Source organism: Capricornis sumatraensis, unplaced genomic scaffold (genome assembly GCF_032405125.1).
Source record: "Capricornis sumatraensis isolate serow.1 unplaced genomic scaffold, serow.2 scaffold1, whole genome shotgun sequence".
NCBI lineage: Eukaryota > Metazoa > Chordata > Mammalia > Artiodactyla > Bovidae > Capricornis > Capricornis sumatraensis.
Genome location: NW_027184612.1, coordinates 3,353,810 through 3,380,731, shown reverse-complemented (window position 1 = coordinate 3,380,731; position 26,922 = coordinate 3,353,810). Strand labels below are relative to the sequence as shown.

The 26,922-nt window shown below is 39.2% G+C and overlaps 1 protein-coding gene across 3 annotated transcripts in view; it reads left to right on the top strand.

The window, feature by feature from the left end:
- LOC138072306 (lysozyme C, kidney isozyme-like) overlaps nucleotides 1–22,254 on the top strand; it is a 55,390-nt gene extending 33,136 nt beyond the window's left edge. For 2 of the 3 annotated variants that reach the window (XM_068963418.1, XM_068963417.1), the window contains 4 exons: nucleotides 16,107–16,443; nucleotides 18,046–18,210; nucleotides 20,069–20,147; nucleotides 21,383–22,254. In XM_068963418.1, the coding sequence (XP_068819519.1) occupies nucleotides 16,308–16,443; nucleotides 18,046–18,210; nucleotides 20,069–20,147; nucleotides 21,383–21,449 (447 nt within the window). In that variant the 5' untranslated portion in view covers nucleotides 16,107–16,307 and the 3' untranslated portion in view covers nucleotides 21,450–22,254. Of the gene's footprint in view, nucleotides 1–8,327; nucleotides 8,451–16,106; nucleotides 16,444–18,045; nucleotides 18,211–20,068; nucleotides 20,148–21,382 lie in introns of those variants that run through there. The other variant, XM_068963419.1, reaches the window with a different exon arrangement.
- Nucleotides 22,255–26,922: the final 4,668 nt, after the last annotated feature.

Genomic DNA, 26,922 nt, shown 5'->3' with positions numbered 1-26,922 from the left:
ATCCTGAAAGGTGGCCTGCCTTAGTGTTGGGCTTCACCATTCTGAGATGTTTTCCTAATTAAGATCCCACTTGGCCACATTAACAGGAAATTGTGTTCTATCTTCTTTATTAAACAATTCTTCCTTTGAAGTTCAAAGAATCCAAGGATACTTACTCAGTCCACGGTATCTATAGTTACTCTAACTTCATCCTGAAACTGGACATCCCAGAGAGCTCAAGAAAATGACCTGTTGATCGTAAAGCTGCTGTTACTATTGCTAAGCCTCAGTCCTTCTCCAGAAGAAGTTAGTGGGCTTTACCTTTCACCAGCCTGGAGATAGTTGCTGCTGCAGCATGTGGGAATCCCTGTTCCGGGGGAAGAGTTTTTCTTCTCTGTTGCCAGGATGCTGGTGCATAGTGACCCATGTTGTTGTTCAGACTCTCAGTCATGTCTGACCCTTTGTGACCCCCTGGACTGCAGCATGCCAGACTTCTCTGTCCTTCACTATCGCCCGGAGTTTGTTCAAACTCATGTCATCCAACCATCGCATCCTCTGTCATTCCCTTCTCCGCCTGCCCTCAGTGTTTTCCAACATCAGGGTCTTTTCCAATAAGTCAGTTCTTTGCATTACATGGCCAAAATATTGGAGCATCAGCTTCAGCATCAGTCCTTCCAGTGACTATTCAGGACTGATTTCCTTTAGGATGGACTGATTTGATCTCCTTGCAGACCAAAGGACTCTGAAGAGTCTTCTCCAGCATAACAGTTCAAATGCATCAATTCTTCATTGCTCAGCCTTCTTTATGGTCCAACTCTCACTTCCATACATGACTGCTGGAAAAACCTTAGCTTTGATTAGACAGACCTTTGTTGGCAAAGTGATGTCTCTGCTTTTTAAAACACTGCCTAGGTTTGTCATAACTTTTCTTCCAAGAAACAAACATCTTTTAATTTCATGGCTGCAGTCACCATCTGCAGTGATTTTGGAGCCCAAGAAAATAAAATCTGTCAGTGTTTCCATGCTCCGCCCCCCCCCCGCCCCCGTCCCCATCTATTTGCCATGAAATGATGGGACTGGATGCTATGATCTTAGTTGTTTGAATGTTGACTTTTAAGCAACTTTTTCTCTCTCCTTTTTCAACTTCATTAAGAGGCTCTTTAGTTCCTCTTTGCTTTCTGGCATTAGGGTGGTGTCATCTGCATATCTGAGGTTATTAATATTTCTTCTGGCAATCTTGATTCCAGCTTGAGCTGCATCCAGCCCAGCATTTCGCATGATGTACTCCGCATATAAGTTAAATAAGCAGGATGACAATATACAGCCTTGACATACTCCTTTCCCATTTTTGAACCAGTCCATTGTTCCATGTCCAGTTCTGACTGTTGCTTCTCGACCTGTATACGGGTTTCTCAGGAGATAGGTAAGGTGGTCTAGTATACCCATCTCTTTAAGAATTTTCCACAGTTTGTTGTGATCCACACAATCAAAGGCTTTAGCGTGCTCAATGAAGCAGAAGTAGATGTTCTGGAATTTCCTTGCTTTTTCTATGATCCTACGGATGTTACCAACTTGATCTCTGGTTCCTCTGCTTTTTCTACATCTAGTTTGTACATCTGAAATCGCTCGACTCACATCTTGTCGAAGCCTAGCTTAAATGATTTTGAGCATTACCTTGCCAGCATGTGAAATGAGTACAGTTGTACTGTAGTTTGAACATTCTTTAGCACTGCCCTTCTTTGAAATTGGGATGAAAACTGACCTTTTCCAGTCCTGTGGCCACTGCTGTGTTTTCCAAATTTGCTGCCATATTGAGAGCAGAACTTTAAAGCATCATCTTTTAGGACTTTAGATAGCTCAGATGGAATTCCATCACTGCCACTAGCTTTATTTGTAGTAATGCTTCCTAAGACCCACTTGACTTCACACTCCAGCATGTCTGGCTCTGGGTGAGTGATCACACCATTGTGGTTATATGGGTCATTGAGACCTTTTTTGTACAGTGCATTTATCTACAATGATAAAGTTGATGTATATATAATCCCATCAAACTTTGGTTTACAAAAATGACATTTCATCCCAAAGACTGAGTAATTTTTTTCTCAGGAAAGTGGCAACAGTAGGGTAGGGTATCTTATGGGGTCATTCCTTTCCCCTGCAAAGTAGACCACAATTCAAAAAAGTCTGAAGATCATGGTCTTTATCACCATCTTGGCTTTAACTCCTGCCTTCCTTCTCCAAATACATACACATTATCACTATAGTCTGGACTACCAAGAAGGGATCTTTTTTGCACACAAAAATAGAATTGTTTCATATCTCTTGCTCGAAATATTTCAATTTCAACATTACCTTCAGCAGTGATTATTAACAATTTTATGTGCTTTTCCCTTTAAGAATAATTGAATAATAATTAAAGTTTTTAACTTTCTTCAGAGAAAAACATACTATACACATTCAGACAATATAATCTTATACAACTCAGGAGGTTTTGCAACACCCCTGAAGCCCATCCACAGATCTAGGAATCCTCATCCAGCCTATACAATTTATGTATTGAATCTCCTTTGAATAGCATAAAAGGTCTTTTGCCTACCTAGCCAAATTCTTCACTTCCACTCCCCACTTCAAAGGAGATTTCCAGAACATACTATGTTCTCTCTTATACTTTTTTTAAAAAAAAATCTATGGTTTTTCCTGTGGTCATGTATGGATGTGAGAGTTGGACTGTGAAGAAAGCTGAGCGCCGAAGAATTGATGCTTTTGAACTGTGGTGTTGGAGAAGACTCTTGAGAGTCCCTTGGACTGCAAGGAGATCCAACCAGTCCATTCTAAAGGAGATCAGTCCTGGGTGTTCTTTGGAAGGAATGATGCTGAAGCTGAAATGCCAGTACTTTAGCCACCTCATGCGAAGAGTTGACTCATTGTAAAAGACTCTGATGCTGGGAGGGATTGGGGACAGGAGGAGAAGGGGATGACAGAGGATGAGATGGCTGGATGGCATCACCGATTTGATGGATGTGAGTTTGAGTGAACTCCGGGAGTTGGTGATGGACAGGGAGGCCTGGCGTGCTGCAATTCATGGGGTCGCAAAGAGTCGGACATGACTGAGCGACTGAACTAAACTGAACTGAACTGAAACTTTTAATTTTAGAATAGTTTGAGATTTACATAAAAATTACTAAGATAACACATAGATTCTGTATGCAGAGTTTATCATTCCATATTCTTACAGTATTTCTCATTTACTATTAATAAGTGACTCTTTAATTGAAAATCCTTTTGAATCAGCAGTCAAGGAAATTATTTTCCAAAATAAATGTATAAAGCACTGATACTAGCCCTCATAATCTCTGGTTCAGCTCATGTGAGACAGTGTGAAAAATGATGCTGTGTTTGTGAGTTCACTTCCTATTTAACAGAGTTGGAAATAGACCACTCACATGCCAGCAACCAGCCACCTTACAGAGGTATGATATTGACTTGAGGTGAGGTGTTGGGGTGAAATAATCTGTGGCTGCATCTTCATTTAGAGTGATGTCAAAGAGAGAACAGAAGCATCTTCAATTCAGTGTGTACAGATAAATTGTTGTTAATATGAAGTTGAGCATATTATCTTATTTGCTTCTTAAGAGGAGAAATAAAATATTTGTTTGTCAAGAAAGGGAAAAAAAATACGATCCAGGTACATTACCTTATTCCCATATTTCCAACTATTTCTTCTCTTCTCAGCATTTTGTAATGTTACCAGAGCTAATTTACAGATTGAAATCACTGCGTTTTAGTTCAGTGAAAGAACTTTAATGATATGCAGTTGATTTGGCACAAATAAAAAGATCAAACCTTAAACTCAAAAGTCATACTTAACAGAGAAATGAAATCAGAATACTCTTCTAGAAAGAGCAAACGAAAATAGGAACATTCCCATCTCTTTGTCAACAAGATTATGTTTTATCACATGTTTGAAAAATCAGTTACTTATTTCATTACAATTTCTCAATGATGAACGCCCAATTTTTGTGTAAATTGAGGAAGGATTTTTGTAACCTGACCCATGTGGGAAGGGAAATATCTGTTCATAATGTGAAAAAGGGAAGTGAACTCTAAAGTTATAATTTCATTGAATCTGAAAGTTTAAATGTACTTTGTAAATAGTACAAAGAAAGTATGCACAAAGAAATAAAAAACTTTCCACAATTATCAGTTGTACTCACATTAAGAAAATTGATTTTTAGGGGCTTCTCTGGTGGTCCAGTGGTTAAAAATCTACCTGCCAATGCAGGGCACATGGGTTTGATCCCTGGTCCAGGAAGATCCCATGTGCCACCAGGCAGATAACCCCAGTGCCACACCGCTGAGATCGTGTTCTAGAGCCTGGGAGCCGCAGCTGTTGGAGCCAGAGTGCCTAGAGCAGTGCTGTGCAACAAGGGAAGCCACGGGAATGAGAGGCCCAAGCACTAGAGAGCAGCCCCCACTCGTCGCAGCTAGAGAAAGCCCACCTGTGGCAATTAAGACCCATGCAGCCAAAAATAAATAAGTAACATCTCTGTTTAACAAAAAAAGAATACTGATTTTGAAATAGTCTCTGATTGTTTAACGGCATTGCCTGGAGTTAGATTAACCTCTTAGATGAAAATCACACTTAAAACACATAAAATGGATTTGTATAATTATATTGGGAACTAAAATCAGCAAGAGGTAGACAAAGAAGTTATAGTGTGTTGTGAGAGAATTTCTTCCCTTTCACTTGAACTTCAAGGTAACGAGGTAAACTGAAAAGACCATGGACCTGACCTGAATCTAACTCCCAGCTCCCCCACTCACTATCTGTATGTCTTGGGGCAGGACTTTTCTCCTCTGGGAGACATAGTTTTTCATTTGTAAAATGGACATAATACCTATCTTTAAGACCCCTGAAAGAATTATAAATAATGTTTATTAAGTGGCTAACACATTGCAAGCATTTGAGTAAAAAAAAAAAGCTAGCATTATATACCTTTCCTTTTATCCCTGTGTCTCAAAATAGTCTCCAATCTTGACTATTCAAACCTCCTAAATATCTCTTGAATTCTCCTAGTTCTATTATCCACTTCCCACTTCATCTGCCATCTGAATTACTCGTATAGTTTTCTAGCAGCAGTCCCTGAATGCAATCGAGAGTGTTAATTTACTTTGTTTTAAGATTTTGATCCAGTTACCTTCCAGTTTAATACTCATGAATACTTTCCATTGTCTTTGGGATTAATTGCTGAACTTTACTGTTTCGGGGATTAAGCTTTTAGGTCTGGTTCTGCTCACCCCCCAGCGTTGTCTTTGACACCAGCACCTATTATTTCTTCCATTGTCTGCACAGCACGTTGAGGAGACAGCAGGAACAAAGATGAAAGAGAGTGATGCATGGCAAGGGTGAAGAATGGTAGAGTCTCCTCTGTGATTAGCAGTAAAGCACCTGGCAGATGACTAGGCTGGTACTGTTTTAGGCTTAAAGATCAATTCATGGGTCAGTAAGTTGTGGCTCTGTGCGAGACCACAATAACTTTTATAGCACAGTATTGACACCACAGTAGAAATAATTTCTCTTGTGTATATTAAGTAGTAGTATTTTTTCTCAGTATGAACAGATTGTTGTTTTTTAGTCGCTATGTTGTGTCTGATTCCTTTGCGACCCTAAGGACTGTAGCCTGCAAGGCATCTCTGTCCATGGGATTTCCCAAGCCAGAATACTGGAGTAGGTTGCAATTTCCTTCTCCAGGAGATTTTCCTGACCCAGGGATCAAACTCACGTCTCCTGCTTGGCAGGCAGATTCTTTATCTCTGAGCCACCTGGAAAGCCCATGAACTGAGTATCTGACTCAAAACACAAAAACACCAAGACTACATAGTAAATTAAGTACAAAAGTTAGATGATTTCTGGAGTTTGGGTGGTGTTATGAGATGCAGGAAAGCATCTTGCTTGTTCGATCTATTTTGCAAAGAGCGGGAACTGAAATTACAGAGACATTGAGAGCTAAAAGAACAGAAAGTGATCACTAATCCTCGAAAAAGACACACTGGTTTGGATTAGGCAAACCCAAATCATTTACCATTTTTCAATGACCCAAGAACCTGGCCAACAAAATGCCAGCTTTGGATTAGGGTGAAGCACTGCCCTGAGTCAGGGAATGTCCCCACAGAGAGCCACTCTGACCTGTGGCTAGGATGCTGGACTTGCTGGGAGCAGCTGGATGCTGGTCCTGTTTCACAGGGCTATTACACAGCTCCATTAGAAATTACTCCATCTTCAGCTTTCAGCATCTGGGCTCCCTGGGAGAGTCCAGCTGTGTCCCTTACCCCACATGCCAGCCCTCCCATCTCCCCTGCCTCTTCCAAATTCTCCTAGCAGCCATGCTGCCACAGCAGAGATGAGACTAGGTCCTCTGCACCCCTGAGCCAAACTACACAAGGACAGTGTCAGCTGGCTAATGAGAGGAGCTGCCCTGACCACGGAATGGCACTGCTTCATAGCAAGTGACTATTTACAATCTTTGACAAAACTCATTCCAATGCCTCTTTTCATTAATACGGTCTTTTTTTTTTTTTTTTTTACCAGTGTCAGTTATTAATACTTCCTGAGGTTATGCTATTTTCATATAGTTTTTCATGTCCTTCATATATTGACACAAATAGATTTTAATTTAGAAAAGGGAGAGACATCATTTTGCCAACAAAGTTTTATGTAGTCAAAGCTGTGGTTTTTCCAGTAGTTATGTATGGATGTGAGAGCTGGACCATAAAGAAAGCTGAGTGCCTAAGAACTGATGCTTTCGAATAGTGGTATTGAAGAAGACTCTTGAGAGTCCCTTGGACTGCAAGGAGATCAAACCAGTCAGTCCTCAAGGAAATCAGTGCTGAATATTCATTGGAAGGACTGATGCTGAAGCTGACGCTCCAATACTTTGGCCACCTGATGCGAAAAGCTGATTCATTGAAAAAGACCCTGATGCTGGGAAAGATTGAGGGTAGGAGGAGAAGGGGCCAATAGAGGATGAGATGGTTGAATGGCATCATCAACTCAATGGACATGAGTTTGAGCAAGCTCCAGGAGATAATGAAGGACAGGGAAGCCTGGCATGCTGCAGTCCATGGGGTTGCAAAGAGTCAGACACAACTGAGTGACTGAATGACAAGAAAATAAAAACCAGATTGCAGGAACAACAACAGCAAAAAAGTGATGGGATAGATTATAGTGAAACAAGATTATCAAGACAGAGAGGTCTGAGTCACTGAAAATTAAAAACACCGTGGCTTACCTCCAGGGTCAGTGGTGACCAAAATCATTAAATCGAAGAGCCATTTTCAGGAAAGTAGTTTCATCTCTAGGGCTCTCAAGAACCATCTCACTTCCCACTCTGCAGTCACATTCAGAGAAGGTAAGTCTAGGTCAAATAGTGCAGAGGGTCTAAATTTGCTATACTATAAATGGGTGCAAGAACCATCACTTTGCTTTATTTTTCTAAATCTAACAAAATTTGTCTCTAAGCCCCGTTTCCCCAAAAGATGGTGTTGTAAAACTTCTTTAGCTTATCCCCTGCCCAGGAGCTTACAAGCATCTCAAGAAAGGACAAAGCCCAGAAAACTTGAGGAAGACCTTAGAGTTTCAGTCCATCACTGAGATGTTCATATGATGGTAATTACCCAGGCTGACATGGTTCACTCGAAGGCAGAAGCTCTTTCTCGAAGCTTCGTTGAGGGACTTGTCTGGTGGTCCAGTGGCTAAGACTCTGTGCTCCCAATGCAGGGGGCCTGGGTTCAATCCCTGGTCAATGAACTAGATCCTACATGCTGCAACTAAGAGTTCACATTGCTGCAGCTGAGACCCAGCACAACCAAATAAATAAATATTTTTTTAAAAAGCTTTATTGATTCCCAAGGGAGAGCAATTCATGTTCACTTTCCCAGCAGCTGCATGCCATCCAAGAGACCTCTTACCACTGCTCTGGGACCCCCACGGAGTGGGATGCAGGGCCCTTCCACTTCTCAAGCCTGTTACCACTATCATCTCAGATCTGGCCAAATTTGCCTCCTCAAGTACCCAGGCCTCAGGAAATGTTTCTTCCTGCTTTATCCTCCTTCAATAATATAATCTCCCAAATGAAGGCCTGGATGGGACAGTGTTCCAGGAGCTTGGCAACTTATCTCTTATTCCAAGAAATATAAATTCTATTCTTATAAGAGTATTTTTCAGTCTTTTAAGGAAGTTAATGATACAATAAAAATGATCCTAAACAAAACAGGATTGTTCTGACATATTCTCTCATGTTTCTTTTTCTATAGCTTATATGCCATTTTAATGCATCTCATGAAGTTCATTGAAAATTAATATTTAACTCCTTTCTATTGAAGCTTAAGAGACCACTGATCTGGGTACAGATGAGCTGCATGAAAGAAGGATAAATTTAAAGTTAATTGGCAGACTATTTCTACCAATATGGGTGAATTCATATACACAGAGGAATGTTGAGGACTTCAAAAAAATCATTCTTTTTTTAGTGATTCTGCACACTCCTCTCTGTATGTGTAATTATTTATTATTTTGCTAATTATAAAAGTAATATATGCTGAAAGAACAAAACTTGGAAAATGCCAAAATATACAAGTTGAATAAAATTCTGAAGAGTGTCAGTATAAACATTCTGGTGTGTATCTTTTAGTCCTTTTTCTTACATAAGACGTTTTAAAGTTTTTTTAATCATAAAATACATACGCACATTTTTTAAAGTCAAATGAGGTGTTATAAGTTAAATGCTGAAAGATAGCCCTAAACTTTCTTATCCAATTCCCAACACTAGAGGCAATGTCTTTCAACTTCTTAGGTATTTTTAGCTTCTTTAGTTCTATTTTATTATTATGGCCATATATGTCAAGAGTATGATTATTCTATTCATTTTTTATTTTCAATCATGGGTATTTTCTACTGATTTCCGCCAAGGAAGATGAAGATTTAGCTCTCTGGACTCCCCATGTCTTGTTCCCCTTTACAAGCATGTACAAACTCTCACAGATGAGTATACTATGATCGTATAATTTGGTTGTATATCTTCTTTTCTTGTGTTTTAGTTTTCTTGGAATTGACAATTGCCTTACTTTTTGTTTGCATAGTCTTCCATTTACTTATTCATGTATTAATTCATCGCCCTAGATCTCAGTCAGAGTTGTCAAACTCCTTTCAATAGTTTCAAACATTCCAGGACATTTTTTTTTTAAGCTTGTCTATTACACACATTTGTAGTAGGGTTTTTAAAAATTAGTCAACGTTTATTTTTTGTTGTGCTGGGTCTTTGCTGCTGCACGTGGACTTCCTCTAGTTGCAGTGGGTGGGGAGCTACTCTTTATTGTGGTGCCTGGGCTTCTCACTGTGCTGGCTTCTGTTGCAGAGTACAGGCTCTAGGTACCTGGGCTTCGGTAGTTGCCGCTGGCAGGCTCAGGAGTAGTGGCGCCCGGGCTGAGTTGCTCCGGCATGTGGAATCTTCCCAGTTGGAGATCGAACCCGCATGCCCGCTGTTGACAGGAGGATTGTTATCCCCTGCACCCCTAGGGAAGCCTTCCAGGACTTCTTTAACTTGGCTTTCCCCCAGGGAGTCCTTAGGGTTACTGTTCCCTTCATCTCAATAATTTCCCTTCTCCTTTCTCCTGTATTAAAATCCTGTTTACTAGAACCCTTATCTTTTATCTTATTTGCTCTTTTAAATTTTTATATCTTTATTTATTGGCTGTGCTGTGTGGACGCCACAGGATCTTAGTTCTCCAACCAGGAATTGAACCCAGACCACAACAGTGAAAGCGCCAAGTCCTATCCATAGGACTACCAGGGAATTTCCAGGAATATATCACTTCGTGATTTTTAAAGACATATGCCTTTTCATAGTACAATTTTTTTTAAGTGGTAAAAACAACATGTTATTAACAAACCCAAATACCTTTAGTTTGTCTGTAATAAGAGGTGAAAAGCATATAAACTTAAACATGTGTTTGGCAATTAATATTTCACTATTTTATTTGGAAATGAACTAGATATCAATGAATATCATTTAAAGTTAATGTTACAAAAAGATTTTGAAAACTATTTTTAAGCAGACACATTTTATGAATGATACCTGCAAAATTCATTTACGAACATTTCTACCACTTATATCTATTTAATTCATGTGTACTTAACAATTATGCTTGAGTCGCCATGAAAATTTAATGATATTAAAAATTAACCATCATTTTATGTTATTTTTCTTGTTGACAAACTAGGCAAGTAGCAAAACTTACAGAAGTAAAGAATCTAATAATTTAAAGATGACTTTTTTCTCTACCATATTGACATACATTAAGGAAATAATTTCTATTGTAAATTTAGTTCTTGAGTAGAATTTATAATTTTATAATTTCAAGCATAAAGTAGAGACAACATAAACTTATTTGACTAGTCTTAGTTTAAATAAGTGCTTGTATTGTCTTTAAGCCAGTTAAATAGAGGTCTTTCACAAGTTTTTACAAATACTATCCAGAGGAATAAAAATATCACACATACATAACATACATACATAGATATACATGGATATATAGATAGAGACTGATGCAAACTGTGATCTCATAGCTTTCATTTAAAAATTTTAGCCACATATCCAGTACAGTAGTACAAAAACTTTCTAGCTTATAGAAGACCTAAATGGGATTTTTGGCAGATAGAACAAGTTAAATTTACCCACTCAGGTGGCTAAAGCCTTTTGCCAATATTTGTGGAAAAGACTATTAAGAATTTTACTTGTCTTGAATGAATAATCTTGTGGAGGCTATGGACAAAATTTGGGGCAAGGGAGCTTATGAAAATATCAAACGGTTTGTTTTCTTAAAAAACTATCTCTCATATTTGTTTGTTTCCGGTCCTGTAATTGCTTCAGCAATATGTGAACCATGAACTTCCAGATGTTCAAGCTGGTTTTAGAAAAGGCAGAGGAACCAGAGATCAAATTGCCAACATCTGCTGGATCATGGAAAAAGCAAGAGAGTTCCAGAAAAACATCTATTTGTTCTTTATTGACTATGCCAAAGCCTTTGACTGTGTGGATCACAATAAACTGTGGAGAATTCTTCAAGAGATGGGCATACCAGACCACCTAACCTGCCTCTTGAGAAACCTGTGTGCAGGTCAGGAAGCAACAGTTAGAACTGGACAGGGAACAACAGACTGGTTCTAAATAGGAAAAAGAAGTACATCAAGGCTGTATATTGTCACCCTGCTTATTTAACTTATATGCAGAGCACATCATGAGAACGCTGGGCTGGAGGAAGCACAAGCTGGAATCAAGATTGCCGGGAGAAATATCAATAACATCAGATATGCAGAAGAAACCACCCTTATGGCAGAAAGTGAAGAACTAAAGAGTCTCTTGATGAAAGTGAAAGAGGAGAGTGAAAAAGTTTTCTTAAAGCTCAACATTCAGAAAACGAAGATCATGGCATCTGGTCCCATTGCTTCATGGCAAATAGACAGGGAAACAGTGGAAACCATGGCTGATTTTATTTTTCTGGGCTCCAAAATCACTGCAGATGGTGACTGCAGCCATGAAATTAAAAGATGCTTACTCCTTGGAAAGAAAGTTATGACCAACCTAGACAGCATATTCAAAAGCAGAGACATTACTTTGCCAACAAAGATCTGTCTAGTCAAGGCTATGGTTTTTCAGTGGTCATGTATGGATGTGATTGTTGGACTGTGAAGAAGGCTGAGTGCTGAAGAATTGATGCTTTTGAACTGTGGTGCTGGAGAAGACTCTTGAGAGTCCCTTGGACTGCAAGGAGATCCAACCAGTCCATCCTAAAGGAGGTCAGTCCTGAGTGTTCATTGGAAAGACTGATGTTGAGGCTGAAACTCCAATACTTTGGCCACCTGATGCGAAGAGCTGACTCATTTGAAAAGACCCTGATGCTGGGAGGGATTGGGGGCAGGAGGAGAAGGGGACGACAGAGGATGAGATGGTTGGATGGCATCACCAACTCAATGGACATGGGTTTGGGTGGACTCCGGGAGTTGGTGATGGACAGGGAGGCCTGGAGTGCTGTGGTTCATGGTGCGGCAGAGTCAGACACAACTGAGTGACTGAATTGAACTGAATTGCTTTAGCAACAAGGATCTCTTTGGGTGCTTACATTTCAAAGATACAGTAAGATCAATATTTCCAAGGGTCAGAGAAGGGACTGTAGGTCTTATATGAGATGGAACTCAAGGGTATATTTGCCCTTATCAGAAACCTAAGATCATCATTATTACATTTTCCCTTTGTTTAACAGTAGGATAGGATAACTCAACAATGTTGACATTTTTTTGGTAGTGCAGGCCCAAAATATGGGATGTCTGGACCTGGTGGGGTTGGCTTTACAAAGTAAAGGACAATAAATCAAACCTTCATGTGCCTTTTCTGGACCTTTGTCAAAGCTATTTCCTGGCTATCAATATTTCTGTAAGTTTTATACCTGCTTGAGTGCCAGCTGTAGCTCTTGACAGTCCTCTGATGTTCCCCTCCTAACCTTGTTGAGAAAGTTAAGGAAGTGTTTTGTTTTTCTTTCACACAGTCGCTCAGTCATGTCTGACTTTGCAATCCTGTGGACTGTAACCCACGAGGCTCCTCTTGTGTCCATGGGATTTTCCAGGCATAAATACTGGAGTGAGTAGCCATTTCCTTCTCTAAGGGATCTTCCTGACCCAGGGTCCCCCTCATTGGCAGGCAGATTTTTTACCATTGAGCCATCAGGAAAACCCTGTACCTTCTGTATCTATTTCTATCTTTTCTCTCTTTCTTTCCTTTTTTTTTTTTTTTTCTCAATTTGATCTTCCCATTGGTACCTGTAGGACACTTGTTTAAGATGAGAGCTATCTTAAAAGTCCTTTTAGGTGTAAAAGTTCAAGTCTTCAATAGATCTATTCCAACTGTGAGTCTGAGCCAGTGAGCCTTTTTCATGGCTTAAAACCAATATTAGGGCTTACAAGAGCTTAAAACCAATATTAGAGCTTATACTATTAGGACGCAAGAGCTGTCCCTTAAGAAACGTAGGCCTCTCAAGATGCAGAGCCACTCCAGAGAAAGCCTAAGAAACAAAGACCTTCCTTGTCTCAGGTGACAAAGAAAGCTCTATGTCCTGCAAAGTGGGACACCTTACATAACTGACCTCCTAACCTATGCTACCAGAAAGGTGATACTGAGAGGAGAATTTTTCCTTCACAAACCAGGCAGCAAAGGTAGAGGCCCTAAAGGCCTCTTATGACCTGAGACACTTCATTAAGACAAATTTCCCTGACAGCCAGCATGGTTGGACAAAGAGAATATTGCCTGTCCCTTCATGTCTTCGGCTGCTAGCTGGCTGGCTGGCTAACTGCTGATGCAAGCCTGACAACCTGCACCCCGCCAACCCCACAAAGGGAGTATTCTCACTGGTGACAAAGCCAAGTTCTCAGAAGAGAAAACAAAACAAATGGAGATTCTCATCTTATGGTTTTTCGTCCTTATGACAGACGACAAAGGAAAACGTAACTCTTCCTGCGAGGCTAAGAGTCAGTAACCATAGGGGCTGATTAACAAAAACAGATTCACGAGAATCACAATTCAAGGTCTGTTTTCACAAATGTTTTTCTTCTGCCACTGTGAATTTGGAAAGGAAGGGAAAAGGAGAAAGTTTTATCCTCCTCTCTTGTCTGTGCACTACAGAGAAAGAGCTGGGAGACTGACATGGTAAGAATCTGTACCTTCTGCTGGTCTGCTGTCTGTTATCCCATATTTCAATTGCAGTCGCCAGGGAGAATGGAGTGTTCTAGCCTTTCACGGTCCCATCCTCCTCACCAGAAACTGTACAGGGGGAAATGTTTGTTTCCTTTCACTATTTTAGGTTTTTGGCTGGGACTCTGTAACAAAAAGACAGCTTAACAAGAGAAAAGGAAATGAGTATATTAACATGTACATCTCATATATACTTATGAGAAATGAAAGTGGTGAGTAACTCAAAGAGGTGTCTAGGACTTGGACTTACAGATCATCTTAACCAAAGAACAATATATTTTTAGGGGAACTACAAGACAGAGGCAAAGAGTACTGGGCTTCCAAGGGCAGCAAATAGTGGTACAATAAATACATCAGAAACTAATGGAAAATAATAGCTAGTCAGTATAGGTTGTTTTCCAGAGTTCTCTAGTCCTGACTTGGGCCTAATATGTGTCTAGGGATGTTGATGATTAATTCTTGCACACATTTATGTGCTGCTTTCAGGAAAATAGGGGGAGAACAGAGAACTTTTCTTGGATCTTCTTCTTCTGCATTGCCTTCAGCTCAAAATTTTTCTTGTGTCAAAGGGGAAGATTCTTGGGGTGGCATATTCTGTTTTTTTGGGGTTTTTTTGCTGTAAAATTCCCTTGCTTTACAATGACTCTTTATGCTCTAACATGAAAACGTGAAGTAAGGCTTTGTCAGAAAGGAATTCAGTTCAGTTCAATTCAGTTGCTCAGTCATGTCCGACTCTTCGCGACACCATGAATCGCACTCCAGGGCTCCTTGTCCATCACCAACTCCCAGAGTTCACTCAAACTCATGTCCATCGAGTCAGTGATGCCATCCAGCCATCTCATCCTCTGTCGTCCCCTTCTCCTCCTGCTCCCAATCCCTCCCAGCATCAGAGTCTTTTCCAATGAGTCAACTCTTCTCATGAGGTGGCCAAAGTACTGGAGTTTCAGCTTTAGCATCATTCCTTCCAAAGAACACCCAGGGCTGATCTCCTTTAGAGTGAACTGGTTGGATCTCCTTGCAGTCCAAGGGACTCTCAAAAGTCTTCTCCAACACCACAGTTCAAAAGCATCAATTCTTCAGTGCTAGCTTTCTTCACAGTCCAACTCTCACATCCATACATGACCACAGGAAAAACCATAGCCTTGACTAGCTGGACTTTTGTTGGCAAAGTAATGTCTCTGCTTTTGAATATGCTATGTTGGTTGGTCATAACTTTTCTTCCAAGGAGTAAGCGTCTTTTAATTTCATGGCTGCAGTCACCATCTGCAGTGATTTTGGAGCCCCAAAAATAAATTCTGACACTGTTTCCACTGTTTCCCCATCCATTTGCCATGAAGTGATGGGACTGGATGCCATGATCTTCATTTTCTGAATGTTGAACTTTAAGCCAACTTTTTCACTCTCCTCTTTTACTTACATCAAGAGGCTTTTTCGTTCCTCTTCACTTTCTGCCATAAGGGTGGTGTTATCTGCATATCTGAGGTTATTGATATTTCTCCCGGCAATCTTGATTCCAGCTTGTGCTTCCTCCAGCCCAGCGTTTCTCATGATGTGCTCTGCATATAAGTTAAATAAGCAGGGTGACAATATACAGCCTTGACGTACTCCTTTTCCTATTTGGAGCCAGTCTGTTGTTCCCTGTCCAGTTCTAACTGTTGCTTCCTGACCTGCGCACAGGTTTCTCAAGAGGCAGGTTAGGTGGTCTGGTATGCCCATCTCTTGAAGAATTCTCCACAGTTTGTTGTGATCCACACAGTCAAAGGCTTTGGCATAGTCAATAAAGCAGAACTAGATGTTTTTCTGGAACTCTCTTGCTTTTTCCATGATCCAGTGGATGTTGGCAATTTGATCTCTGGTTCCTCTGCCTTTTCTAAAACCAGCTTGAACATCTGGAAGTTCACAGTTCATGGAGTTAAGAATGTTATTTGCACGAGGCTTACTTCTAATAGCGAAACATTGATTTATAAATTAAGAATTTACAAGAGTAACCAAGAAGTTAGGAATGGAATTTGGCCGAACAACATAGTGTTGTACTATATACCTATCTGAACAACAGGCAATGTTCTTTTGTGGAAAGTGTATATAAAATAATCTTAAAGGAAAAAGATGAAGGCAACATACAGAAGGCACATAAAGCAACTTAATGAAGAAAAATGTAATGAAAGATTGGAATTCATTTTCAGTTGAGTCAAATGTTCATTCAGGTTTTTTTATACTTGCTCAAATTCATAATAAAATAGGAAAAAGTTCCGCTTTTGGCAGTAGTGCTAATCCCAATTAGTCCTGAGCAATGTCTTTAAGTAATGTCATTTCACTATTTTCTTGCAGATTAATTCTTAGGACGTCAGAATGTCCCTCTTCAAACATAAGAAAGAAAAATTTAAAGTTAGTGAACCAATCAACATTTCCTGTTTTCCACGTCTCAGAGGGTGGAGCTCCCAAACCAGTCGCATAAGAAGGAAGTGAAAAGATGTTAAAAAGCAGGGCCAGCTCCCCTGGTCAGCCTGGAGGTCTGGCTTCTCAGTCAACATGAAGGCTCTGCTTATTCTGGGGCTTCTCCTCCTTTCGGTCGCTGTCCAAGGCAAGGTCTTTGAGAGATGTGAGCTTGCCAGAACTCTGAAAAGATTTGGAATGGATGGCTTTAGGGGAATCAGCCTGGCAAACTGTAAGTTAACTCTTTTTCATCCTTTCAAATAGTTAGCTAGGTGTAGAACAGATACTAATAGAGGATGAACCAAAAGAAAGGGTCTTTGAGTGAATGTTTTTTTCTTTCTTGGAGGGTTTACACACTTCAGTTCAGTTCAGTTCAGTCGCTCAGTCGTGTCCGACTCTGCGACCTCATGAACCACAGCACACCAGGCCTCCCTGTCCATCACCAACTTCCGGAGTCCACCCAAACCCATGTCCACTGAGTTGGTGATGCCATCCAAGCATCTCATCCTCTGTCGTCCCCTTCTCCTCCTGCCTTCAATCTTTCCCAGCATCAGGGTCTTTTCCAATGAGCCAACTCTTCACATCAGGTGGCCAAAAGATTGGAGTTTCAGCTTCAGCATCAGTCCTTCCAAAGAACACCCAGGACTGATCTCCTTTAGGATGGACTGGTTGGATCTCCTTGCACTCCAAGGGACTCTCAAGAGTCTTCTCCAACACCACAGTTCAAAAGCTTATACACTTACAATGGTTAAAAGTATCCACTTGTTCTTTTAGAATCAGATGTACCAGGTGAAGGAATGAGGCATGGTGGGTCAAATTCTACATCATTCTAAGCATGCAAGGTTCCCATGTACTCCTCTAGTGCTACTAAATTTGACAACTGGTGCATGTAGACTGACTATAAGATACATTTTAGCACCTGGAACATGTCTGTCAAGCCCTTGTTGTTTGACTCTAGCCATTTCTAATTTGGATCTTGGGTTCTGAATAAGGCAGTATTTTTCTCATTTTTAATCCCCCTAACATGATGTTGCACTTTTAACATCAAGGTTTTTTAAAAATTCCATTGAACTCTTAAAACAGGGACAGTAGAACTATCTCCCCTCAATCAATATCTATATAAGGATCCCTGAAATGCAGCATGAAATGACATTTTATTATTCTGACTCTAGCTCATTAATTATTTTTCATTTTCTTTCACAGAATTTAAGATGTGCCATAAGGAAAATTTCCTTTGTATTTTAGTCCATATTTGTCAATGTCATCACTGTAGTTTTCGTACTGAATTCAGACATTTCTCCTCCATAAATATTTTTGAATGAGTTAGCCAATTGCTAGATGGATGGATGGATGACCCAGCCTTTCCTATTCTATGATTCTTGCCTGCATTATAATTTGATACCCAAATTCGCCTTCGGTATCATAAATTTTCTTTCTCCCAGAAAATCCTTATTTTTTTCTGATAAAAAGCATTTTTCCATTAACATATGCATCTGCTGCTAATGACCAAACCCAGTCAACAACTCTGTTGATTTTTCTGTTCTAGGCTTAATCCTACCTGGGTGTTAGTAGTAAGGAAAGTGTAATAGCAATGGAAGATATTTTTAAAAATATGTTATCTTTTTCATTCGTATTACCAAATCATTTGCTAATAAAAGAATTTTCTGAAGGGACCTTTAACACCAAAGTGTTAAAACACTTTACAAGTAAAATGCATCTTTATACTTGTAAAGTAAGTCGTTAGTAAAATAGAACTAGTTAAGTAGAACTGATTATGCTATGAACTGTAAGTCACATGATTCACTCTTTATTACTCAAAATATGTTTTTTTCAGGGATGTGTTTGGCCAGATGGGAAAGCAGTTATAACACACAAGCTACAAACTACAATAGTGGAGACAGAAGCACTGATTATGGGATATTTCAAATCAATAGCCAGTGGTGGTGTAATGATGGCAAAACCCCAGGAGCAGTTAATGCCTGTCATATACCCTGCAGCGGTAAGACAAGATAATGTGGAGTGATGGCACAGGACTCACCTGGTTATGCCTATTGAGTTATCCAAAAAGTTCGTTCAGGTTTTTCCATAAACATCTTATGGGGAAATTGGAACAATCCTATAGGTCAAGATTCAATAGAAATAAAAAAATCTTGAAGGGTTCATCAGGGACCTATAAAAACTCCATTTTAATATCTAGAAACTCTATTCTCCTCCTCCTAATTTCTTCAGTTTCTAATCATAAAAGTTTGCTGTTTGCTAACATACAGGAGTTGCTGGAATGACCTATCACTTTATCATAACTGGACATATTGATACTTTGGAAAACAATGCCATTCCTTCTACTTTCCTTGTTTGGGGAGGATTAGCGATAATTTTGTTGGGTGGTCTGTTTTTAAAAATCTACCCTCCTTTATTGGAAAACAAAAGAATTACTAGTTAATCAAAGTGGAGGAATATACGTGGTATTTTTAAAAAATTGTTTTTACTTTTTACGATAAAATATTTTAAATATATGGACAATTAGAAACATTACTATAATAAGCATCAATATGCTCATCACGTACTTTAACAGTTGTTAACATTTTGGCATATTTACTTATGTGTATATATATATATATATATATATGTATATAAACTTCTTTTTGCTGAGTGATTTTAAGGTGAATTAGAAACATTATGACATTTCATTTATAAATTCTTTAGAACGAATCTCCAAAAACACAGCTCCTATATAAAAATTGTCATTCTAACAAGTTAATTTCTAAATTTGCTTAATTGAGGTGAAACAAGTATTCTATTGATTTCCTTTTAAAATAGAGAAAGCATGTGGAATCTTTAAAAAAATTTTTTTTTAATTTATTTATTTTTTAATTGAAGGATAATTGCTTTACAGAATTTTGTTCTTTTTTGTCAAACCTCAGTGTGAATCAGCCATTGGTACACATATATCCCCTACATTTTTTTTGAACCTCCCAAAGCATGTAGAATCTTTAGTGCCTGAAATATTGGAGAAATATAGCAAAATTGATACTGCTAAATTTTTAAATATTACAAATCCTAATAGTGAAGATGAGTCTAAGAATATACTTTTGTATCCAGTTAATTTATTTAAAAAATTTTGTATTATGGAATAACCTGTTGTCATTGAATAAAAATTCTTACTACCCAGACATGTATGACCATAGAGAAATTTTGGTATCCACATGTTCTTTTGGAATACACAACAATCCCGGACATGAATGTAAAGCTATATTATACACATTTGTACCCACATAACAAAAGTGAAATTGTACTATAGTCACTGCTTTACAATTTTGTCTTTATTACACAAAATTATTTTTGTCAACAAATACCAATCCTTATTGTTTTTTAAAAATGAATAGATTTTCACAATATAAATGCTCTATAATGTATCAACCTAACTCTTACTGTTAAACATTTAGGCTAGTTCCATTTATGCCCTCTATTAATTGCTATGAAACAGTTTGTATACATGTCTTTCAGCACATCTCTTATTATTTCTTTAGAATCAATTTCCAGCGTTGAATTGCTGAGCAAAAACCTGCTAGACCAGTTTCTGCTTGTTTGTCTTTTTTTTTTTTTTCCAATAGTTCCTAGTAAAAAGAAAACCTTCTATCATGCTAATTAATAATTCCAGAGCTTCCAATGACTTTGGTAAATGAGAAACAGATGCCAAATGGGATGGAATGAAGAGTTTCCCCCAACATCAACAGATAAACAGACCCTTAAAAATTATTTTAGTTGTTCTTTCCTCAGCCTAACAGAATAAAGCTGACTGAGCCTAAACTTAACATTTCTATGAATGTTATTTTCACTTCTCACCACCTCTTTTTCAGCTTTGCTGCAAGATGACATCACTCAAGCTGTAGCATGTGCCAAGAGGGTTGTCAGTGATCCACAAGGCATTAGAGCATGGTATGTGGGTTTTTTTCCCCTTTCAGTTTATTGAGATGTAATTGACATAAAGCACTATGTAAGTTCAAGGTGTATAGCATAATGATTTGACTTACATCAGGAAACAGTATCACAATAAATTTAGTGAACATCCATTATCTCACATGGATACAACATTAAAGAAATAAAAAAAATTCTGTGTGTGGTGAAAATTCTTAGGATTTACTCTCTTTTTAACACTTTTCATATATAAAATATAGCAGTGTTAATTATATTTATCATGCTTTATATTTGTTTTTGCTCTTTAGTCACTAAGTCCTGTCTGACTTTTGTGATCAATAAACTGTTACCTGCCAGGTTCCTCTGTCCATGGGATGATTCCAGGCAAGAATACTGAGGCAGGTTGCCCTTCCCTCCTCCAGGAGATCTTCCTAACCCAGGGACTGAATTTGTATCTCCTGCATTGCAGGCAAATTCTTTACTGCTGAGCCACCAGGGAAGCCCCATGCTGCACATTATATCCCTAGTATTTATTTATCTTATAACTGGAAGTTTGTAGTACCTTTGACTGCCTTCATCCAATTCCCCTTCCCTCACTCTACCTAACCACAAATTTGACCTCTTTTTCTAGGACTTTATTGCTTTGTTTGTTTGTGTTTGAAATATAATGGATGTACAACACTATGTTAGTTCCCATTACAGAGTGTGGTATGTGTTAAGTATTAAAGGAGAGAGCTGTTTTATCCTACTGTTATGAAAGAGGTGAGAGAATATTTCCAAAGAGCAAAGTATGGTACTGAGAACTGAAAATTGCAGCTTTGGATTCATGCTAAATGGTGTATAACATAGAAACAATCTACTTTAACGGATTCAAAATCTTATTCTTTTACTCCTCAATTTATTTTTGGGAATTTCTAGAGGTTTTAAGATTCTCCACCTTATACTAATTCCTTGTCATATCTTGACATTATTTTTGTCATTAAGTAAATATGGAATGCACTTTGCATTTGTGCTGTGAACTACACAGGACTCAACATTTGTACTCAGATGTTCTGTGCCCCAGCGAAGGTTTGGGGGAGATGTGAAGTCCTTGGTATACATATCTCCAGGTAATAAATAGCAATACTTGGATCTGTCTGTAGCTTTTATTTCATGTATTGATAAACTATGTTGTTTTCCCAAAGGACTTGAAATATAGGTAATACAGTGAAGCTATGTTTCAACCTTATTACCATTTGTTTCATCTTTCTCTACAGGGTGGCATGGAGAAGTCATTGTCAAAACCAAGATCTCACCAGTTACATTCAGGGTTGTGGAGTGTAACGCTGGAGTTTTTACTTCAACCCATTTTGTCTCTTTTTCATATTCAGGAAGTAATAGTTGAGGGAAGGGTCATACTTTCAAACAAATAATGTTTTTTTTACAGAAGAAGGATCATGTGGTCTTTCTTTTAAGATACTTAATGTTTACTTCATGTATTTATTATTTGATATGAGGCCCACAGTGTATTTCAGTTTAATAGACCTAATGCTGGTGAATATTTGTCTAAAATCTTAATTATCAAATATATATCCAGAGCATTCAGTTCTTAAAGAAACAGCACAGACTTAATCTTGAATCATACAAGTACTCCCCAATATTCAACAAAAATATAGCAAAATAATATCTTTAAGCAAACTGATCTTAGGCAAGATCCCACCTGTGTAGTAGGCACGTAACACCGTCATCTGTTCAGTCATCTCCAAAAACAGTGAAAGATAATCACTCTTTGTTGGGCAATATAAAATGTTAAATGGAGCAGAATGCCAAATGACTAAGAATGAAGAAAGCCTGAATTAAGAATTTTGTTTTCATAAGGTGTGACCTTTGTTTTAAATGTTGTCTTAAAAATGTTGCATTTACACAGCTTTAAAAATAAGCTCAGAATTTATGTCAATCACTTTTAGCCCTTTTAAAGAACTCAATTGTGCATCTTGCTGTCATGAAGGATATAAAGATGGATTAGATGAGCTGTTGTTTTTTCTTAATGTTATAAGCTTAGTTTCATGCATTATCACAAATTCAGAGGCAGAAGAGTTTGTAAGTATTGAAATCATTGCTAGTTAATCACAGGTGTGAAATCATGAATGCTATAAAAAGTACATTTTCAGTAAAAGCTTTGCAATTTATACTTTGTCTTTCTTTGTTAAGTCATTTAGCGTCTCTGAAAAAATACATACATATATATTTGAGAAAAAGATTATCTGACACTTAGTATTTCCTACATCCTTACCTGTACCGAAACAGCTAGATTTTTTTCTGTGTGTATATTCTCTTTAATCATAGAATGCACATTGACATTAAGTAACATTTTTTCCTCAATGGATTTAATCATAAAGAGATAGGGTATATATCATCTTAAAAAGAAAGTTCTTACAAAATCCAAAAATAGGTAAATATTGCTGAAGAAAAATACATAAGCATGCTGACAGATCTCTATTTTTAAATGTTTTTAGCGGTGCTACTAGGTTTGTGGGATCTTAGTGCTCTGACCAGGGATTGAACCTGCATCCTCCACAGTGAAAGCTTGGAGCCCTAACCACTGGACCTCCAGGGAATGTCCCGCACACGAAATTCATAAACACAAATCTCAAATGGGCCCTCTAATCAGCCTGGTCATCTTAGTCACTTCTCTGAAATCCTGTGTTGGTGTCCCAATTCCTCAAAATGACTGTTACTATTTACTTCTTCTCTCATTTCAAAGTCCTGGCGCACACGCCAACCACTGGCCTTCCACACTCTGCCCGTGGTAGACCACCCAGCCTCACATTACACTGACAGAACAGAAGCAACTCATATAAAACCCTCCCCTCTTGGCCACCATAACAGAGCTCATGTCTTTCCGTGGGCTCACCCTCCCTTCCTTCCCCGTTATCACTGGGATGAAGGGCCTTGCTCCTGCCGATGGCAGTGTCTCCACATGCAGTCTTCATCACAGCCCTCTCCCTACTCCAGTTTAGGCTGAGGGTTTCCCGATCCTGAGTTTCTCCCTCTGCTGGATCATCCCCTTTACTGTAAGAACTGCCCTGGTAACCTTTCATCTTGCAAATAGCCCTCCAGGTACAGCATCATTTTAGACTCCCTTTTACCGCAACAGGCTTCCCTGGTGGCTCAGACGGTAAAGCGCCTGCTGGCAATGCAGGAGACCTGGGTTTGATCCCTGGGTTGGGAAGATCCCCTGGAGAAATGACAACCCACTCCAGTACTCTTGCTTGGGAAATTCTGTGGACTGAGGAGCCTGGTAGGCTACGGTCCATGGAGTCGCAAAGAGTCGGACACGACTGAGCGACTTCACTTCACTTTACCGCAACTATCTTCCTGGTGGCTCAAGAACCCTGAAGCTTCTCCTCAGCAACTGTGGTGGTGGTGGTGGTTTAGTCGCTGAATCGTGTCCGACTCTTGCGGCCCCATGGACTGTAGCCTGCCAGGCTCCTCTATCTATGGGATTCTCCAGGCAAGAATACTGGAGTGGGTTGCCATTTCCTCCTCCAGGGGATCTTCCCAACCCAGGGATCGAACCCAGGTCTCCCACATTGCAGGCAGACGCTTTAACCTCTGCACCACCAGGGAAGCGAGCATTATCTTATAAAGGAGGAAATAAAGGCCTAGCTTGGTTAAATAACTTGCCCAAGGTCACATAGACAGTAAGTGGTAACCATTAACTTGAACCTGGGTCTTCTTGAATTTATTGCCTGAGCTTGTAGCACTTTGAATGGAAACACATGATATGCTTTCTTTGTGATAAATGCTTGTGAAACTGAGGGTATTAATTACATTTTAGAATGACCAACAACAATATATGAAACTTCTTTTACACATTTAATTATTACCATTGTTAGCACACAAAAATCTCCTACTTCTGTCCTGTGCTACTAAATCTAAAATAAAATTTCTTTTCTCAGTAGTATGACTTTGCTGCAGCAGTGAGAATTCACAAACATTTATTCATCAAGAATTATTAAGGACTTTCAATAATACCTAGGTTTGAGGCATGAGAAATGTGATTATGAAAAATTGCTAATGTTTTCAGAACTTGTAAAATATCAGATAAAGTCTAAGATTTTAGCATTATACAAAGTACTGGTTAATTATTGGTGGTTTGGAAAGACCAATATAAAAGTTTCTGATCTTACTGCGCTGAGATTCACAGCCCTGATGTTTTCCACACTGACTGTCTGAATGATGGAGAAAACTCAGGCATGCATTCCATTTCCAGCTGGACAGAAAACAAAATGGAATGTCTGGACTACAAACTTTTAATTTTTTCTAAGGCAAATGTATAGGTGATGTTTATTGCCTAATTAGGAGAAAAGTGATAAAAGAGGGCAGGCTTAAGAATTAAGCAGCTAAGCTGTCAGTCCCCACATCAGACAAATGATCCTGTACCGCCTGTCAGTATTGTTAACAGAGACTGTTATTTTATTAATCCTTATGATCCAGGGATTCTCTTTTTCATGTTTCAGGGCACAGCAGGTGAGAGACTGGATTTGTTAAGCTGGGTGGGTTTATCCTTCTTTTATGTGTTCGTTCAATTTTATGTTCATTTACTTATTGTACACATATGGCAATGGAAGCTGCTAAAGCAATCGTTGCTATTCTACAAAACAACAGGCACAGAAGCAGATGTCTTATTTCCGAGATTTTCCCCCCCAGGATTATTATGATTAAAGATCCTTTCCTCCCACCCCCTGGAGAGGACCAGGGGCTGCTTGCCAGAGGTTTTTTAATGACTTGGGAAAAGGCTCAAATATCTCATCCGCCATTATGATAATCCACCCCAGGGGCAAACCACACATGAATATTACAGATTTATTTTATTTTTGTATCCCTGGAAAGGTATTATTAAGCTCATTAGAATACAAAAAAATATATACAGTCAAATTTCAAAATTACATGGATGAAGGAAATCACCAAAGTGGCATCATACCATGTCTTGCACTTATATTAACTATATTGATTATAGTAACTATATTAATTATATTGTGTTAACAATATATTGAAGAGGCATAATACTGCAACTTATTTCAGATAAAATATTTGTATTGGCCAACCCCAATTTGTACCTTGAATGTGGGCTCTAGAAAAAGATTTAGTTCATGCTTAACAAGAGGTTAGCTTCTGTTTTCAGCCATGTGCTATTTGGGGAATTAAGCATCATGAATAATATAGGAAGTAAGAGGGATAGTCTAAAGATGGGATAGCAAATTTTATTTCGGAAAGAGAATTTAAGGTGTTTTATTTAAAGGAAAATTGCCTTATTATAATGTAATAAGAAAGTTATATTTTCTTTCTTTCCTTTCTTCTTCTTTTTCTTTTTAACCATTTTTATCTTGGATATTTGATCTCTAAGATGAGATGACTGGAAAAGGCCATCAACCTTTTTGAAAGACTATTTCCCCCCACTCCCTAAAGGGCATTTGTCTCTTGGAGGCTTGGTCTGCATTACTTCCCAAGAGGCAAGCATTTGTCCTTGCACTAAATGCTGACATCTCCTGATAAGAGAGAAGCTGCAAAGGAGAGGAATTGAAGATCAATATGTTTATTTTGCTCTCAAGCACACTGATGTACCTTGGTGTATTGGGGAAGGGAATGGAGCTTGAGAGTGGGCCAATGGGGAGGGGTGAATATTTTGTGATGCGCTCTACCTGTGGGCTTATAAAGTTTACAGCTGCATTAAGAGGAGAAGTATTACCATTAGCATGAACAGTAGAGTGGACTCAATTGAAAAAGCTTCTAGCCACTCACCTAGGGCTATATGCATTATTGCATTTACCCCCGCCCTGCCTTCAAGCTAATTGAAAATGTCAGTCCATTTCATCAAAGTTACACAACTGTCCATCCTTTTCCCTGGTACAGATATTCCAGGAGGAAGAAAATGGAATACACAGAGCAACAGAGCTCACGCAATAGCCCATGTGTCTTAGATTTAATAGCTGATCACTAGCTGGACTGAAGCCAAGAGGCAGTTCACAAATTTGCTGCACATTAGAATCACCTGGGGAACTCTACTTAGCTCTCTGTGCCCAGGCTCCTCCTAGACCTATTAAATCAAAATCTCTGGGGCTGGGACGCAGACACTAGTTTTGTTTTGTTTTGTTTTTAAGCTCTTTAGGTAGTTCAAACAAAAGCAGCAAAGTTTGAGAACCAGTCCAATAGGGGGACAAACTTATTTCATGCAGATACAGTGAGAGCAATAAATATGTAAAAAGGACATTAATTCATATATCTATTCTTTATATCTCATTATACTGTTTGAGTTTCAAACATGCTTCCCCCCGCCCCACCCCCCACTGCAAAAAGCTTTTCTGTTTCCATTTGGTTCAAGGCGTGAAAAGAGGGCTCCAGAGTGGTTAAACAGCTGCCTTGTGGCTCCGAAAAGGGGCTTCAGGGAGAAGCCCTGACGCCAGAGGGGCTCCTCAGAGGCCTCTGGGCTTTGGAGGCTCCTGGTAGAGCTTGAGGGTGAGCCTTTGAGAGAGAGACTCACCTAGCCCAGCCTGGGGGGCCGCGAGCCTGAGGAGACAGGCCTTGATATGAGTTTCACCTGCTCCTCCAGGACGGGTCTCCCCAGGAAATCACGGAGGTGCAAGTCTGCTCGCGAGAACCAGGGCAGACAGATCCAGAAGGGCCCAGTTCAGGTTTTTCTCCATGACAGTGGTGGCTTCACAGCGTCCTGGGTTTTACCCCACTCTCTTGAGAAGCTTCTGCATATCCTAGAAGAGGGCGCAGTCGCAACACTGGTTTTGTGTTTTCCGAAGAC